This window comes from Rhinopithecus roxellana, chromosome 12 (assembly GCF_007565055.1).
Source record: "Rhinopithecus roxellana isolate Shanxi Qingling chromosome 12, ASM756505v1, whole genome shotgun sequence".
Lineage (NCBI taxonomy): Eukaryota > Metazoa > Chordata > Mammalia > Primates > Cercopithecidae > Rhinopithecus > Rhinopithecus roxellana.
In genome coordinates, this window is record NC_044560.1 from 13,539,683 (window position 1) to 13,558,735 (window position 19,053).

General features: G+C 45.9%; 1 protein-coding gene across 2 annotated transcripts; it reads right to left on the minus strand.

Moving 5' to 3' along the window:
- Positions 1 to 1,003: 1,003 nt before the first annotated feature.
- On the minus strand, positions 1,004 to 9,722 carry LOC104656107 (coiled-coil-helix-coiled-coil-helix domain-containing protein 2). Of its 2 annotated transcripts, none has more exons than XM_010355730.2 (2): positions 9,230 to 9,722; positions 1,004 to 1,774 (listed from the first exon to the last, which is right to left on the minus strand). In XM_010355730.2, the coding sequence occupies exon 2, from the start codon at positions 1,742 to 1,744 to the stop codon at positions 1,289 to 1,291; it is 456 nt and encodes a 151-aa protein (XP_010354032.1). In that variant the 5' UTR covers positions 1,745 to 1,774; positions 9,230 to 9,722; the 3' UTR covers positions 1,004 to 1,288. The 2 variants fall into 2 exon arrangements, with proteins under 2 accessions (XP_010354032.1, XP_030769300.1); XM_030913440.1 differs by lacking the exon at positions 9,230 to 9,722 and adding an exon at positions 8,609 to 8,616.
- Positions 9,723 to 19,053: the final 9,331 nt, after the last annotated feature.

A 19,053-nucleotide genomic window follows, 5' to 3' on the forward strand; every position in this document is an offset into this window, starting at 1 on the left:
CTGAGGCAGGAGAATGGCATGAACCCGGGAGGCAGAGCTTGCAGTGAGCTGAGATCTGGCCACTGCACTCCAGCCTGGGCGACAGAGCGAGACTCCGTCTCAATAAAAATAAAAAAAAATAAAAAAAAAATAAAAATTAGCAGGCATGGTGGTGTGCACCTATAGTCCCAGCTACTCAGGAGGCTGAGGTGAGAGGATTGCTTGATCCCAGGAGACTGAGGCTGCAGTGAGCCATGATTGCACCTCTGCACTCCAGCCTGGGCAACAGAGCAAGACCCTATCTCAAAAAGAAAAGAAATTGAGACTCAGGTCTCAGAGCTGGTGAATAGCAGAGCCAGTATTTGAACCCAGGACTGCCTGACTCCAGAACCTGAGCTCTTCCCTCTACTGTGCTGCCTTTCCTGGTGTGGGCAAGTGGGATTTTAGTGGGAGTAAGGTCTGCCATGGGTTAGGACATCACCTTTGGCCCAGTTTCAAAGGAAGGTGCGGACTTGAAGGACAGAAGAAGCTCATTAGCTGAGTCTCTGGGGACCACGTTTGCAATGGTCCCACCTGCTAGCCAGACGAGCGAATAAAATTCAGTCTATCAGCCAGGCACAGTGGCTCATGCCTGTAATCCCAGCACTTTGGGAGGCAGAGGCAGGCAGATCACAAGATCAAGAGATTGAGATCATCCTGGCCAATACGGTGAAACCCCATCTCTACTAAATTTACAGAAATTAGCTGGGTGTGGTGGTGCACGCCTGTAGTCCCAGCTACTTGGGAGGCTGAGGCAGGAGAACCGCTTGAACCCAGGAGGCAGAGGTTGCAGTGAGCCAAGATAGAGCCACTGCACTCCAGCCTGGGTGACAGAGCAAGGCTCCATCTCAAAAAAAAAAAAAAAAAAAAAAAAAAAAAATTCAGTCTGTCACAGAGCTGGAGGGAATTTTAGAATCATCCACAACTCTCAGACTTTATTTCATGAAACAGTACAATTTTAAAATAGAGATTGACAAAGAGTTACTTTTTTTTTTTTTTTTGGAAGAAAATGACTTTATTCTAATTAACTCACAAAGAATAAAATCATAACAGCTAGTTTAAGGAGGTAACACATTTTGCCCAGTCCCAAATTCTACAGAGTAGGAACACGCCCCCTTCCATTTCAGTTCTGAAGCAAGGAAGCTAGGAATGACAGGAGAGGTTTAACTGATGGTTACACTTTATACCTTCACTATCAATTCTATTTTTATACTAAATTAACTTAAGATATGAGAGCTGATTTTCCATCTCTCCAGGTTGAACTTCTTGATTAGGCCAATCCGTTTGCAAGTCGGCACTGTTTCAGCACCTCACTGAAACCCTCACAGAGCTTGATGTCACCCTGGTTCTGGGCACACTCCAGAAACTGTTTGATCTCATAGAAGCAAGGCTGCTGCTGCTGTGCCGGCTGGGTTCCCTGTGGCTCCTGGTAAGTGATGTCAGGCCTTGCAGGCTCAGCATTACTTCCTCCACTGAAGCCCCCAGTAATGGCGTGACCCAGTGTGTGTCCCACAGCAGAGCCCACAGCCACGCCAGCTGCAGTGGTTGCCATCTGGGCCATCAGACCTGGCTGCCGGGGTGCAGCAGCAGAAGAGCCAACTGCAGATGGGGGTGCTGCTGCTGGTGGCTGAGCGACAGGTGCCGGCCTGGGTGCAGCTCTCATCTGAGGTGCCTGGCTGGCCGGAGGGGCCATGCGGGAGGTGCGGCTTCGGCTTCCTCGCGGCATCCTAGGTACGCGACAGCTCGACCTCTGGACCTGTAACAACCCGCCGACAAAGAGTTACTTTTTATAGTTAATCTTGTTCTCATTAATTTTTTGCTGCTTATTCAGTTGTTTTTTTTATTAGATTTTACTTTCTGGTTTCATGAAATAATAAAGTATTTAGATTGATATTGGCAAACGGTTATGTCATTAATCTTGTTCTCATTAATTTTTTTGTTTATTCAGTTAGTTTATATTTTACTTTTTGGTTTCATGAAATAAAAATTTTTAAGTAAATAGAGATTGGCAAAAGGCTACTAACTCTTTCTGTAGCTAATCTTGTTCTCTTTAATATTTCTTATTAGTTTCACTACAAAATCAGCTTTCTTTGTTCAAACAAACAGTAAAAAAGGAAACAAAGTCCAAGGCTTGCTTAAGAAAAAGATGATGTTTGGTGCAGTAGCACTGTGTTCTGTCATGACCTTATTAAATGTCAAAATGCACCAAGCAGAATATTAAAGTTATAAATATAAAGCAAATGCAAGCCAAGAAATAAACATTTTCCCATTGTGATGCCGTAAGGTATTCAGGTAGGAGCATAGTTCTGTGAAAGCTGCCGAGGTGTAAGGAGAGAAGATTCACGTGGCAGCGAGCGCATTGCTTTTTGCCTTCTCCAGCTTATACTGAAATGTGAGACACTCTGGATGGAAACTTTGATGCACTTAATTCTCAGGATTACTTTTTAAGAAGTTAAAAGACACAAAAAAACCAGAAAGCCCTATCTTTAACTCTCCTGTTTGTCTTTTCAACAACAACATCAGGGCCGGGCACAGTGGCTCAAGCCTGTAATCCCAGCACTTTGGGAGGCCGAGACGGGCGGATCACGAGGTCAGGAGATCGAGACCATCCTGGCCAACATGGTGAAACCCCGTCTCTACTAAAAAATACAAAAAACTAGCCGGGCGAGGTGGTGGGTGCCTGTAGTCCCAGCTGCTCGGGAGGCTGAGGCAGGAGAATGGCGTGAACCCAGGAGGCGGAGCTTGCAGTGAGCTGAGATCCGGCCACTGCACTCCAGCCTGGGCCACAGAGCGAGACTCCGTCTCAAAAAAAAAAAAAAAAAAAAACAACAACATCAGAAATACAGCTATGCGGTTGTCCCTACACTCTGATCTTACAAAGCCCAGCTGTGTAGGTCTCCTGAGATGATTCAGGAAACTGGATAGCAATCTCTTATGTTGTCTTATAATTATGAAAATATCTTCTATCAAAATTGTCAAGTCACAAATGTCTCTTCATATGAGTGAGACTAAGCATCTTTGCATATGTTCATGTTCATGTACTTTTTTTTTTTTTTTTCCTGAGACGGAGTTTTGCTCTTGTTGCCCAGGCTGGAGTACAATGGTGTGATATTGGCTCACTGCAACCTCCGCCTCCCAGGTTCAAGTGATTCTCCTGCCTCAGCCTCCCGAGTAGCTGGGATTACAGGCGCACACCACCACGCCCAGCTAATTTTTGTATTTTTAGTAAAGACGGGGTTTCACCATGTTGCTCAGGCTGGTCTCAAACTCCTAACTTCAGATGATCTACCGCCCCGGCCTCCCAAAGTGCAGAGATTACAGGCATGAGCTACCACGCCCGGCGACTATTTGTTGTGTTTTTTTTTTTTTTGGAAATCGTCCATATGCTTTGCTCACCATTCTGTGGTTCTTTTGGTTTCTTATTGATTTGAAAGTGCTCTTTGGTATCAATTAACCTTTTCTTTGTGATAACACCTACAAGGATTTCCCCCCAGTTTGTTACTTGCCTTTTGATTTGCTTGTAGTATTTATTTTTACTATGAAAAGACTTTTTCTTCTCTGTTTTTTGTTTTACATATAATTATTTCTATATAAATGTTATTTACTTATATAAATATTTGCATTACATAATTGAATGTCTTTTATAGCTTCTGGATTTTGAATCATAGTTTGAAAGGTCTAACTTATTCCAAGATTATAAAAGAATTCCCCATGTCATCTTTGAGTCTTTTTTGGTTTTTTGTTGTTGTTGTTTTTAAATATTGGACTTACTAGACAATAGTCTGGTTGTGTGTTTACATCTGAAAGCCACTTGGAGTTTATTCTGGTGCACAGTTCAAGGTATGGATCCAACTTTATTCTGCTGAGCTAGCTACCAAGCTATGCCAATACCATTTATGGAATAGTCCAGCTGTGCCCTAAAGAATTGGATGCCACTTCTATAATACACTAAATATCTATGTTTTTGGGACTTACCATTCTGTTCCATTGGTCTGCCTGTACATTTACCAGTAATACCGTGTCAATTATTGAGGCTTTCCAATATGTTTCCAAATCTGTTTGGGCAAGTCTCAGCTCCTTGCTCTTGTTCAAACTTATGTTGTCAAATCAGAACATAGAAAGGAAAAAAAAATACCCTACTATCCTGCCATTTCATTTAAAAAAGACATTAACACCGAAACAGCAAGAAGAGCAAAATCCCAGATAGTAATCCTTTAAACGGAATAATTTAGCTTTATGAAAAATGTCAGATATTGTCATTATTTGCCTATTTTGCTGCAGGCCGATAAGATGAGACCAGCATTACAGAGTCACGCTTGGTCTTGGTACCGGTGTAAGGAGAGGGAGGGCCACAGAGAGGATGTCACTGGCTAGTCAGTTGTAGGCACAGAACTCGAACTCAGGTCTTATGATCTCTAGTCTTTTCCTCTTAACACCTCCTACATCCTAGGTCCACTACCCTTTACTGAGCTTTCACTCTGGGCAGGCACTTTACATGCGTTATGCATTTCCTTCTCACAACAGCCCCACAAGGAAGCTGTTCAACCCTTGTTATATGATACACATGTGGAAAGGGAGGTTCAGGGAAGTTCAGTAATTTGCCCAAGGCCACCTGGTGGGTAAGTGGAAGAGCCTGGATTCAAATCTACATATGACCTTCTTCAAAGTCTGTATTTTAAAAAAATTTTCAGTCCATTATATATCAATAGACAATTATTCTAAATTCTTTTTTTTTTTTTTTTTTGAGACGGAGTCTTGCTCTGTTGCCCAGGCTGGAGTGCAGTGGCCGGATCTCAGCTCACTGCAAGCTCCGCCTCCCGGGTTCACGCCATTCTCCTGCCTCAGCCTCCCAAGTAGCTGGGACTACAGGCGCCCGCCACCTCGCCCGGCTAGTTTTTTGTATTTTTTAGTAGAGACGGGGTTTCACCGTGTTAGCCAGGATGGTCTCGATCTCCTGACCTCAAGTGATCTGCCCGCCTCGGCCTCCCAAAGTGCTGGGATTACAGGCTTGAGCCACCGCTGCCCGGCCATTAAATTCTTTATTTTTATTTATTTTTTGCATAGAATGAAACTTCCTTAGGTTCTGAGTAGCACGACAGCTATTAGCTTGTCAATCTTCATAAACTCCCTGGGCCAGGCCATCTGTCCTTTCATTGATATATCTAGTATATCATGTCTTTTACTATTTTATTTTATTTTATATTTTTATTTTATTTTATTATTTTATTTTGTTTTATTTTATTTCAATGACGGAGTTTCGCTCTTGTTGCCCAGGCTGAAATGCAATGGTGCGATCTCGGCTCACTGCAACCTCTGCTTCCTGAGTTCAAGCGATTCTCCTGCCTCAGCCTCCCAAGTAGCTGAGATTACAGGCTCCCGTCACCATGCCTGGCTAATTTTTGTATTTTAGTAGAGACAGGCTGGTCAGGCTGGTCTCGAACCCCTGACCTCAGGTGATCCACCTACCTCTGCCTCCCAAAGTGTGGGATTACAGGCATGAGCCACTCTGCCTGGCCCAGGTATGTATCATTTCTTAGGCAGTCATGTCCATCAGGGTCAAGTCAGGAGACAGAAGCCACAGCAGTTATTGGAACAGAAAATTTAACATAAATAATTGTTAACTAGGGTTGGACGCAGTGGCTTATGCCTGTAATCCTAGCACTTTGGGAGGCTGAGGGGGGAAGACTGCTTGAGCCCAGGAGTTCAAGACCAGCCTGGGCAACATAGTGAGACCCTGTCTCTACAATAAATACATACATAATTGTTAACTAGGTATACATTTTTTTCACAAGGTAGCTGAAAGGGCAAAAGAGGGCTAAGGTATTGTGGAGAGAGCACTGTCAGAAGCCACCACCCTTAGGGCTGGGGGAAGACAGGTAACAGGTTGGAATCATTAAAATGCAGGTGCCTGGAGGAGGGGCCCTGTGGAGCTGAAACTCAAGCACTGAGGAGGCAGCCTCACTAGCTGATGCTGTGTCTCAGCTTAGAGGAGAGGCCCTATAAAAAGGACACCCAGGCCGGGAGTGGTGACTCACGCCTGTAATCCTCGCACTTTGGGAGGCCGAGGTGGGCAGATCACCCAAGGTCAGGAGTTCAAGACCAGCTTGGCCAAGATGGTGAAACCCCATCTCTACTAAAAATACAAAAATCAGCCAGGCGTGGTGGTGCATGCCTGTAGTCCCAGCTACTTGGGAAGCTGAGGCAGGAGAATTGCTTGAACCGGGGAGGTGGAGGTTGCAGTGAGCCAAGATTGCACCATTGCACTCCAGCCTAGGTGACAGAGCAAGACTCCATCTCAGGGAAAAAAAAAAAAAAGGAGACCCAGACCCATGAGGCTCTGGATGAGCCCTGGAGACCACAGATTGACAAAGAGACACTCCTTGACCTTAAGTGGGAGAGAAAACAATTATTTAACCATGCCAAGAATATCTGTTAGTGGTTCCTGTTCAACATGGCAACCTAGGCACAGACATTCACCTCTCAGCCCCAGAGTGGCTCTGAGCTTAGACAGTAAGTGCGAAGAACAATTGTGCTATGGGCAGCAATCTGGATTAATGGGAAGACTATTTATTGGTCCTGTGGACACAGAACAACATCGGCCCCAGAGGGAACCCTAAGAATTACTCTAAGCAGGGGAAGCTGGCCGGACGCGGTGATTCACACCTATAATCCCAGCACTTTGGGCGGCCAAGGCGGGTGGATCACCTGAGGTCAGGAGTTTGAGACCAGCCTTGCCAACATGGTGAAACCCTATCTCTACTAAAAATACAAAAAAAATTAGCCGGGCGTGGTGGCACATACCTGTAATCCCAGCTATTCAGGAGGCTGAGACGGGAGAATCGCTTGAACCCGGGAGGCGGAGGTTGCAGTGAGCCAAGATTGCGCCATTGCACTTCAGCCTGGGGGACAGAGCAAGACTCCGTCTGAAAAAAAGAAAAAAGAAAACAGTGGCAGATTTGGCTGTGGTCAGCCTGGCCAATATGGTGAAACCTTGCCTCTACTAAAACCACAAAAAACTTAGCCCGGCCTATGTGAAGTTTTCATAGTAAAAGATGAAAACTTGCCGGGCGCTGTGGCTCACGCCTGTAATCCCAGCACTTTGGGAGGCCGAGGCGGGCGGATCATGAGGTCAGGAGATGGAGACCATCCTGGCAAACACGGTGAAACCCTGACTCTACTAAAAATACAAAAAAAAAAAAAAAAAAAATTAGCCGGGCGTGGGGGCGGGCGCCTGTAGTCCCAGCTTCTCAGGAGGCTGAGGCAGGAGAATGGCGTGAACCCGGGAGGCGGAGCTTGCAGTGAGCCGAGATTGCGCCACTGGACTCCAGCCTGGGCGACAGAGCGAGACTCCGTCTCAAAAAAAAAAAAAAAAAAGATGAAAACTTAGTGTCACTGAGCACTTACTAGGAGCTAAGCACTGGATATACAGTGGAGAAGGAGAGAGAGTGCCCATCCCCCATGCAGAGCAGTCAGAAATTAAAGCAAACCACATAAAGTGTGGTGAATGTTATAACTGAGGGAGCAATGACATTCACAGTGTCGGGAGGAAGCAGGCAGCGAGAGAACCAGGAAAGGGAAATGGAAGCTGTGGGCGTGGCCCTAGCAGTGACAGAGCAGGCAGTGTATCTCGTGCCTGGAGCCTGTCCTGACCCGGTCCCCAGGACGCAGGGCAAAATGAAAATGGCGGGTCCCTTAGTTCAAAAACCAAGAAAAAGTGCCACCAAGAGACTTCTAAAAGCTTTTTTCTCTCTTTAATAAGAGTCTCTCTCTTGACTTTTTAAATGTGTTACTTAATGTCATTTTCAGTAAAGGCAAATTAAAATTTTAAATGATTAGCATGAATTTTTTACCCATTCATCTTTATTTTCTTCAATACCCATTTTAAATGCAAATATAAGTGCACTTAACTCGTATCGGTAATCACTGAAAGTATAGAATTTGTATTTCATAGTTCATACATATGTATATTGTTCTTACCAAAACAGTGAGAACCCTGCATGAAACACACTCGACTGTGTTTATTTCATTGATTGCACATGTTCTACCACCTCTCTCTGCCTTCAGCTTGCTGATGAGTCAAGAAGGACTAAAAGGAAATGCCAGAAGTCCCAGGAGGCCGAGGCAGGAGGATCGCTTGAGCCCAGGAATTTGACTCTACAGAAACTAAAAATTATTAGCCAGGAGTGGTGGCACATGCCTATGGCCCTATCTGCCCAGGAAGCTGAGGTGGGAGGATGACTCGAGCCCAGGAGTTCAAGGCTGCAGTGAGCTATGATCATACCATTGCACTCCAGCCTGGGTGACACCAAGACCCCAATTCTTAAAAAAAAAAAAGACTGAAAAGAAAAGCCACTGTGGGTTGCCCCACCTTTTCTTGTCTCTGTATGTCATCATTTTCAGTGTAAGCAGTTGGCTGACACAGGAGGTAACATTAGTAAGAAGGACATGATAGGTTTCCTTGTCCACAGCCGCCTTTCTGTGTTTAAAGAAAGTTTGGGTTGGAAGAGAAAGCGTGGCCTCCCTATTAGGCCAGCCCTTCCCCATTCTCACCCCCGCCCCCCCAAAAGAATCATAAACATAACACACCTACCTTGTTTAAAGACAGGGTCAGCCTGGCACGGTGGCTCACGCCCTGTAATCCCAACACTTTGGGAGGCTGAGGCAGGCAGATCACCTGAGGTCAAGAGTTCGAGACCAGCCTTGGCCAATATGGTGAACCCTTGCCTCTACTAAAACTACAAAAAAATTAGCCAGGTGTGGTGGCACGCCTATAATCCCAGCTACTGGGTAGCCTGAGGCGGGAGAATCACTTGAACCCTGGAGGCGGAGGTGGCTATGAGCTGAGATCACACCACTGCACTACAGCCTGGGCAACAAAGCAAGACTCTGTCTCCAAAAAAAGAAGAAAAAAAAAAAAGGTCTCGCTCTCTGTCTCCCAGGCTGGAGTGCAGTGGGGCAATCTCGGCTCACCGCAACCTCTGCCTCCCCTAGTTCAAGCGATTCTCATGCCTCAGCCTCCCGAGTAGCTGGGATTACAGGCATGCGCTACCATGCCTGGCTAATTTTTTATATTTTTTTAGTAGAGATGGGATTTTGCCATATTGGTCAGGCTGGTCTCAAACCCCTGGCCTTAAATGATCTATCCACCTTGGCCTCCCAAAGTGCTGGGATTATAGGTGTAAGCCACTGCACCCGGCCATCACCCACTTACCTTGGACCTGCTTTGCGCACATGTGATGGATCCAACAGAACTCGGTGCTCAGGGGCATGGTGAATGCTATATGTGAATGGGCAGCAAAAAACAGCAGACACATATACTGTGCCAATCTGCCCATGGCTGCCTTGTCCCATCTGACTTTGCTTACAGATGGAAAAATATTCAGAGATGAGATTGTTAAGGATTTCAAGATGATAAACACAGGGCATTTAAACCAAGTGTGATGCCCACTGGAGTGTGGGGCACTGTGCACCTGCACAGCCCACAGTGCCCGGGAAGGAGGCCCCGGATATCTGTCCAGCGGAGGCCTTTCCAGGACACTCAGGCAATGCCCACTTCTTTGGACTAAAAATCACAAACTGGTAGGTTCTTATTGTGAAAGCTGCTCTGAAGCCAGCTCAAGACATGCCTCATCCAAAAAAAAGAGCACGTTCCTAAAAGTTGTAGGCATCAGTTTCCATCGAAATAAGTTATGATGATTTAAAGAAAGAAGGAAAACAGACTCTGCTGCTCTGTGGGCACTTGCACTACACTGCTGCCTTTTGAAAAATCAAAGACTTGTAAATCAAGAAAAAGCTCAGCACCGCGTAGGAAACCTTTGAAGTAAAAGAGAGATACAGATGGCAGGGCTCTGAGTCAATTCACTTCAAGCCAAATCACCTGACACCAACAGCCTGATTGGTCTAATGTCCCGCTTGGATAAATGCTAATTTGGCCAGGCGCGGTGGCTCACACCTGTAATCCCAGCACTTTGGGAGGCTGAGGCAGGCAGATCACCTGAGGTCAGGAGTTCGAGGTCAGCCTGGCCAACGTGGCAAAACCCAGTCTCTACTAAAAATACAAAAATCAGCCAGGTGTGGTGGCGTGCGCCTGTAATCCCAGCTACTAGGGAGGCTGAGGCAGAAGAATTGCTTAAACCAGGGAGGTGGAGGTTGTGGTGAGACAAGATCGTACCACTGCACTACAGCCTGGGAAACAGAGGAAAAAAAAAATTTATATTTCAATTGGACCCTTATATCTCAGGCCTCACCAGACTGTGACTTTGGCTAATAATGCTTTTCCTTTTTGTATCAGATGACTCCATCACAAGTTCCTAATAGCTGGAAATCATCCGACCTCAGTGTGACATTTTCTCTCCCCCATCCCCATCTTCTGTTTTTTTTTGGAGACATTCTCAGGGAATGCTTTGAGCGCACTGTGTACTCTGCAACATCTCCTGGGTTTTCTCATCTTGCTCAGCTATTGTTGCCCCTCAAGACCAGCACACGGCAGCCCCTTGCTGCTCACCTCCCACTGCCAGGGCGTCCCCACCTGCTCTGCCTTCCACCGTGGGTTTTCCCCACAAAGCAGGGCACAGGCCCTCAGCAGCCCCTGGAAATGGCTCCATGAGAGCCTACAGGCCATGCCTAACCTCAAAAGACTTAATGAGCAGGGTTCCCCCCACCAATCCTCCATCCACGTAAGCCTTCACGGTTCAGGGGCAGCTCTCTTTCTCTCCACCAGGAATCTCCAAGTACCAGAGAAGCTAGACCTGTTGGATTCCACTGGGCCCAAGTCTTTCCTCAAGAACTTAAGCTACATCTCCTTTCTCAAAGAGCCCAACACCGCTGGCCCTCCCAGAACTGAGGCAACTCAAGTCTTCATCCTTAAAGTCAAAAACTATTTCAGGTCAGGCAAGGTGGTTCATGCCTCTAATCCCAGCATTTTGGGAGGCTGAGGCAGGAGGATCACTTAAGACCAGGAATTTGAGACCAGCCTGGCAACATAGCGAGACCCTGTTTCTATAAAAAATAAAAACCTAGCCAGGTGTGGTGGCTCACACCTGTAGTCCCAGCTACCTGACAGGCTGAGGTGGAGGACAGCTAGAGCCCAGGAGTTGAAGGTTAAAATGAGCTATGATTGCGCCACTACACTCCAGCCTGGGCAACAGAGTGAGACGCGGTGTCAAAGAAAAAGAAAGAAAAGAAAAACATTTCAAATAGTAGATTTTTTTCAGCTTCAGATTTTTTTTTTTTTTTTTTTTTTGGGACAAGGTCTCACTCCATTTCCCAGGTTGGAGTGCAGTGGTGCAATCATAGCTCACTGCGAACTCTAACTCCTGGGCTCAAGCGATCCTCTAGAACAGATAGGTGCTCAGCACCACACCAGCTGATTTTTAAATTTTAAACATTTTTTTCTCTAGGTGGGGTCTCCCTATGTTGCCCAGGCTGGTCCCAAACTCCTGGCCTCAAGCAATCTTCCCATCTTGGACTCCCAAGGTGCTGGGATTGCAGGTGTGAGCCATCGTGCCCAGCCCAGAATTTTTATTCAGGTCTTCACAAGTAACCCATTGCATTCAGGGTGATGTCAATCCAGCCGGTCAGGCCACAGCAACATCAAGGCAAATGCTGGCAGCATTTGAAACCATTCAAGGGGCTGCGTGTATTGCAGCAGGACCATTCACCATGATCTCTGGTTTGATGGCATACGTGGGTTTTCTTTTTTTTTTTTTTTATACTTTAAGTTCTAGGGTACATGTGCACAACGTGCAGGTCTGTTCCATAGGTATAAATGTGCTATGTTGGTGTGCTGCACCCATCAACTTGTCATTTACAGTGGGTATATTTCCTAATGCTATCCCTCCCCTGGTCCCCCAGCCCCCTACAGGCCCCGGTGTGTGATGTTCCCGCCCTGTGTCCAAGTGTTCTCATTGTTCAATTCCCAAGCATAGGTGGGTTTTCAATGTCATCTAGATCTTTTGGGATGCTACCGGCAGCATAGGTAGAAGGAAGACCACGTGGCCTATCAAGTCATAACAAGCACGGGGCAGGACTCTGGGAAGCAGCATGGCATCGTGGCAAAGGGTGCCAGGCTCTGGTGTTCACTCTCTGTGATGACTTTGAGAAAGTACATAACACTGCCAGGCCTCTGTTTCCTCATCTGTAAAACTGAGATAGTAATATTCCATTCCTTGTAGGTGTTTATAAGGACTGAATATAGAACAATGCCTCACACATGGTAAGACCTCAATAATATTCTCTGGGTTTTTTTGTTTTGTATTTTTTGAGACGGAGTCTCACACTGTTGCCCGGGCTGGAGTGCAGTGGCGGGATCATGGCACATGCAACCTCTACCTCCCAGGTTCAAGTGATTCTTCTTGCCTCAGCCTCCCAGGTAGCTGGGATTACAGGTGCCTAGCTAAGTTTTTTTGTATTTTTAGTAGAGGCGGGGTTTCACTATGTTGGCCAGGCTGGTCTTGAACTCCTGACCTCATGATCTGCCCGCCTCGGCCTCCTGAAGTGTTGGGATTACAGGCATAAGCCACCGCACCCGGCCAATAATGTTAGTTGTTGTTACTATTTTTCTTTAAGCCACGGAGCAGTGTAAGTAGAGATGCAGCCGCCAGGCAGAAGGCAAAGAGCTTTGTGCCTCCCTTGTAGCTTCCTGCCTTTCATGTGGGTCTTGAGGCTACATTTTGGACACAACAGGGAGGGAGAGGGATTACTATTCCAAAGATATCGATCCACTTCTCAACAGATATTTACAAGTTTAACTGTGCCTCCAAATTTGTGGGTATCTTTTTGAAGACCCACTTGGGGCCTCCGAGATGACAAAACAGATGACAGTCTGATTCCTGCTGAGGGATAAAGGCCTCTTTGTTGCCAAGATCAAGTGCAAGTTCTTACGCTGTTTTCTCTCAGTTCCAAACCTATCGCTGGCTTTGGAATGTTGGAGCTGGAACTCTCCAAAGCATCTCTCTCTTTTACCAGCTGCTCCCTGTGAGGGGCCTGTGAGGGAAACTGAGGCTGGAGGAGGCAGAAAGGACTTGCTCTTTCTTATCTACTTCCTGTTTCTACACACATCACCCCAGGAACGCAACTTTGCTCTAGCTTAGCAGCAGCTGAATCTAGTTGTGTGATTCTTTCCAATTCTTGCACGACCAGCTTCATAGAACCTCCCCCAATCCAAGACAACAGCTCTCCTTCCTCAGAGTTCTATGTCCCAGGTCCACAGGGCCCCTCCTCTTACTTTTCTTTAAAAAAACTCTTTTCTATATATAATGCACATACTATACAATGTATTCATTTACAGTGTGCAATCTGGCCGGGTGCGGTGGCTCACGCCTGTAATCCCAGCACTTTGGGAGGCCGAGGCGGGCGGATCACGAAGTCAGGAGATCGAGACCATCTTGGCTAACACGGTGAAACCCCGTCTCTACTAAAAATACAAAAAATTAGCCAGGCGTGTGGTGGGCGCCTGTAATCCCAGCTGCTCGGGAGGCTGAGGCAGGAGAATGGCGTGAACCCAGGAGGCGGAGCTTGCAGTGAGCCGAGATTGCGCCACTGCACTCCAGCCTGGGCGACAGAGTGAGACCCTGTCTCAAAAAAATATAAAAAATAAAAAAATAAAGTGTGCAATCCAATGGTTTTAGTATATCACAAATATATGCATCACCACAGCTAATTTTAGAATATTTTCATCAATTCAAAAGAATACAGAAAAAAAAAAATAACGAGTGTTGGAGACGAGGTATAGAAATTGGGAACTTGCCGGGCGCGGTGGCTCAAGCCTGTAATCCCAGCACTTTGGGAGGCCGAGATGGGCGGATCACTGAGGTCAGGAGATCGAGACCATCCTGGCTAACACGGTGAAACCCCGTCTCAACTAAAAAAAAAAAATACAAAAAAAAAAAAAAAAAAAAAAAAAAAGAAATTGGGAACTCTTCTGCAGCACTGGTGGGAATGAAAATGATGCCAAGGTGGGTGGATCACAAGGTCAGGAGTTCGATACCCGCCTGACCGACATGGTGAAACCCTATCTCTACTAAAAATAGAAAAATTAGCCAGGCGTGGTGGTGGGCACCTGTAATCCCAGCTACTCAGGAGGCTTAGCAGGAGAATCGCTTGAACTCAGGAGGAGGAGGTTGCAGTGAGCCGAGATTCTGCCACTGCACACCAGCCTGGGTGACAAAGCAGGATGAGAGAGAGAGATAGATAGATTAAGAGGAAAAATGATGCAAGCCGCTGTGGAAAACAGTATGGTGGTTTCTGTAAAAATTAAAAATAGGCCGGGCGCAGTGGCTCAAGCTTTTAATCCCAGCACATTGGGAGATCGAGGTGGGCAGATCACTTGAGGTCAGGAGTTCAAGACCAGCCTGGCCAACATGTGAAACCCTAGCTCTACTAAAAAATACAAAAATTAGCTGGATGTGGTGGCACATGCCTGTAGTCCCAGCTACCTGGGAGGCTGAGGCACAAGAATTGCTTGAACCTGGGAGGTGGAGGCTGCAGTAAGCCGAGATGTGCCACTGCACTCCCACCTGGGCAACAGAGTGAGACTCCATCTCAAAAATAATAAATAAATAAGTGCAAGTCTAAAAAACAATTAAAAATAGAATTATCACATGATCCAACAATTCTTCTTCTGAGTTATATATACACAAAAAAGTGAAAGCAGATGTATTAGTCTGTTCTCACGCTGCTAATAAAGACACACCTGAGACTGGGTAATTTATAAAGGAAAGAGATTTAATTGACTCACAGTTCCACATGGCTGGAGAGGCCTCACAATCATGGCAGAAAGCGAATGAGAAGCAAAGTCACATTTTACATGGTGGCAGGCAAGAGAACGCTTGTGCAGGGGAATTCCCATTTATAAAACCATCAGATCTCGTGAGACTTATTCATTACAGGAGAACAGCATGGGAAAGACCTGCCCCTGTGATTCAGTGACCTCCCACTGCGTCCCTTCCCTGACACGTGGGAATTATGGGAGCTACATTTCAAGATGAGATCTGGGTGGGGGTCACAGCCACACCATATCAGCAGGGTCTCAAACAGGTATTTGTACACCCACATTCGCAGCAGCATTATTGATGATTGCCAAAAGATGGAAGCAAGCTAAGTGCCCATCAGTTGATAAACAGAATGTGGTCTCTCCACACAATGGAATATCATTCAGCCTTAAAAACGAAGGAAATTGGCCTGGCACAGCAGCTCACGCTTGAAATCCCAGCACTTTGGGAGGCCGAGGTGGGTGGATCACGAGGTCAGGAGATCGAGACCATCCTGGCTAACATGGTGAAACCCCGTCTCTACTAAAAATACAAAAAAAAAAATTAGCCGGGTGTGGTGGCAGGCGCCTGTAGTCCCAGCTACTCGGGAGGCTGAGTCAGGAGAATGGCATGAACCCGGGAGGTGGAGCTTGCAGTAAGCCGAGATCACACCACTGCACTCCAGCCTGGGTGACAGAGACTCCGTAAAAAAAAAAAGGAAATTCTGACCCATGATACAGCATAGATGAACCTTGAAGCTATTAAACCAAGTCCAATCAGCCAGTCTCAAGGGGACAAATATTATGTGACTCCTCTTATATGAGGTACCTAGAGGATCAAATTTATAGAGACAGAAAGTAGAAAGGCAGCTAGCTACCAAGGGCTGGGGGAGAGGGAACTGGAAAGTCAATGGGTCCAGGGTTTCATGGGTACAGAGTTAAAGGGTACAGTTTCATGGTTACAGAGTTTCAGTTTTGCAAGCTGAAAAGCGTTCTGGAGATGGATGGAGTTTGAGGTTGCAGTGAGCTGTGATGGCACCCTGCACTGCAGCCTGGGCAACAGAGTGAGACCTCCTCTCAAAAAAGAAAAAAAGAATTGTTACCTAGACATAAAGTATTACCTAAGTAACTGAACGGGTAAACGCTCTGAAGAATCATGGAGGTAGCACCTATAGAGAGCTACGTCCATTCCTCAGACCAAGGGAACCAAGGAAGAGGCTCTAATTATTACATCAGTGCACATCAGGGAAAATGTACTTAATGCCACTGAATTGTATGCTTAAAAATAGTCAAAAGAGTAAATTTGATGTTAGGTGTATTTTACCACAATTAAAAAAGAAACCCTATACTCTTTGTCACTGCCTGGTACCCCCTAACTCCTAGCCCCTGGCAAGCACCAGTCTATCTTCTGTCTCTATAGAGTTCCCTATTCTGGATTTTCCTAGGAATGAAATCATGTATGGGCTTTGGTGATTGGCTTTTTTGACTTAGCATAATACTTTCAAGGTTTATCCAAGTTGTAGCACGTACTTCCTTTTCATGTCTGAATCACCTCTTCTAAAGTTTAATCATTACAGCCTCTTCCTTTGGTTCCCTTGGTCCTAGGAATGGACGTAGCTCTGTATAGTTGCTACCACCATGATTCTTTAGAGTTTTACCCATTCAGTTACTTAGGTAATAGCTTTATGTCTAGGTAACAATTTCTTTTTTCTTTTTCAGAGGAGGTCTCACTCTGTTGCCCAGGCTGCAGTGCAGTGGTACGATCACAGCTCACTGCAACCTTGAACTCCTGGGCTTAAGCAATCCTCCTACCTCAGCCTTCCAAATAGCCAGGACTACCAACACACGCCCCCACACCTGCTAATTAAAAATTTTTTTTCGTAGAGACAGGGTCTCTATGTTGCCAAGGCTGGTCTCGAACTCCTGGCCTTGAGGGATCCTCTTGCCTCAGCCTCCCAAAGTTCTAGGATTACAGGCACAAGCCACTGCTCCTGGCCAACAATTCTTTATATTAAATTCTTTCTGTTTAACTCACTGATGTGATTTCTGTCTCTTGACCAAACCCTGATGGATACTTAAGAAAATTCAGACTCATTTGAATCCCTGGGCTGCTCAAGCAGTTGCCCATTTTTAATGTTCCATTTTCTCCTTTGCTCTCTGCCTGTCCCTTCTTCCTTCTGATTATGGCCATCTAGCTCTTATTCTTCACCATCTGCAGCTCAAATTAATTAGGAAATAAAATCTCCTCCCCCCAAATTCCAGGATTGCAACATTTAAAGAGCAGCTCCTTCCAGTGTGAAGCTGTAGGTACTGATGCCCTTGAAGATAACAGATCTGTAGTTAATTCAGCAGCTTCCGAAACTTCAGGCAAATGGGATTGATTCTTTCTAATTTAGAGCAACGCTCCAAGATGAAACCTTACCCAGCATCCAGGCCTCCAAACATGCTGAAGACATATTTCCATACCTGATCCTCAAAAGTATGCAGGAGTGGTTTTTTTTAAGACATGTTTCTTTTTAATGAAAATGCAAGGCCGGGCGCGGTGGCTCAAGCCTGTAATCCCAGCACTTTGGGAGGCCGAGACGGGCGGATCACAAGGTCAGGAGATCGAGACTACCCTGGCTAATACGGTGAAACCCCGTCTCTACTAAAGAATACAAAAAACTAGCCGGGCGACGAGCCTGTAGTCCCAGCTACTTGGGAGGCGGAGGCAGGAGAATGGCGTAAACCTGGGAGGCGGAGCTTGCAGTGAGCTGAGATCCGGCCACCGCACTCCAGCCTGGGAGACAGAGCCAGACTCCGTCTCAAAAAAAAAAAAAAAAAAAAAAAAAAGAGAAGAAAATGCAATAGTTATTGATTGCCAGCCTTGTTATTGAAAGTTTACACTTTTCTAGGTGCTGTCACAAACGGTTCATTTGAGCCTCCAAACCATCTTAGAAGGGCAGTAGCACTGTTATTTCCACTGAGCTGAAGAGCCAGGCTTAAAGAATGTGAGGTTTGTTCAATGTTAAACAGCCACTTGTAGTTAGTAGCGCAAGCAGGGTAGGAGCCTGAGTGTTCTGAAGATGTGAAGATTTTTAAGTAAAATGCCTGCAGCTCTGGTGAGATTGTGGAAAGGGGACAGAGTCGGGGCAGGGGCCAGGAGGAGGCAGGTAGAAATTGGTACAACCTTTCTGAAAAGTATTTGGAAATATGTGTACCGACATTCCCTTCCAGATAATAAAATTACAATGATCAAAACCGTTTTTATTAACAGCTAGATCAATGCAACAGAAGAAATCATCTGGAAATATATATGTAGTATGTTCTTATATATTCAGACAGCCTTCAATTTTCTTTTTTAATTATTTTTTATTGAGACAGTGTCTCACTCTGTCACCCAGGCTGGAGTGCAGTGGCTCACTGCAACCTTCACTTCCCCAGTGATCCTCCCACCTCAGCCTCCTAAGTAGCTGGGACCGCAGGCACATGCTACCATGCCCAACTAGTTTTTCTGTGTGTATGTAATTTTAGTAGAGATGGGGTTTCACCAAGTTGCCCAAGCTGGTCTCAAACTGCTGGACTCAAGCAATCCGCCTGCCTCAGCCTCCCAAAGTGCTGGGATTACAGGTGGGAGCCACCACGCCCTGCCCAGGTCCCTAATTTTTGATCGTTCAACTTATGATTTTTCCACTTTGCAATGGTGTGAAAGCGATACGCATTCAGTAGAAACTGTACTTTGAGTACCCACACAACTATTCTGCTTTTACTTTCAGTACCGTCACCAATAAATTTCATAAGCTATCCAACACTTCATAAAATAGGCTTTGTGTTAGATGATTTTGCCTAACTGCAGGCTAACGTAAGTGCTCTGAGCATGCTTCAGGTAGGCTATAATGTTCAGTAGGTTACATATACGGTATTAAATACACTTACGGGCTGGGCGCGGTGGCTCACACCTGCAATCCCAGCATTTTAGGAGGCTGAGGTGGGTAGATCACTTGAGGTCGGGAGTTCGAGGCCAGCCTGGCCAACATGGTGAAACCCTGTCTCTGCTAAAAATACAAAAATTAGCCTGGTGTGGTGGTATGTGCCGGTAGTCCCAGCTACTCGGGAGGCTGAGACAGGAGAGTCACTTGAACCCAGGAGGTGGAGGTTGCAGTAAGCCGAGATCGCACCCCTGCACTCCAGCCTGGGCAACAGAGTGAGACTCCATCTCTAAATAAATAAATACACTTATGACTTAACGATATTTTCAACTCACAATGGATTTATCAGGACATAACCCATCATAAGTCAAGGAGCAT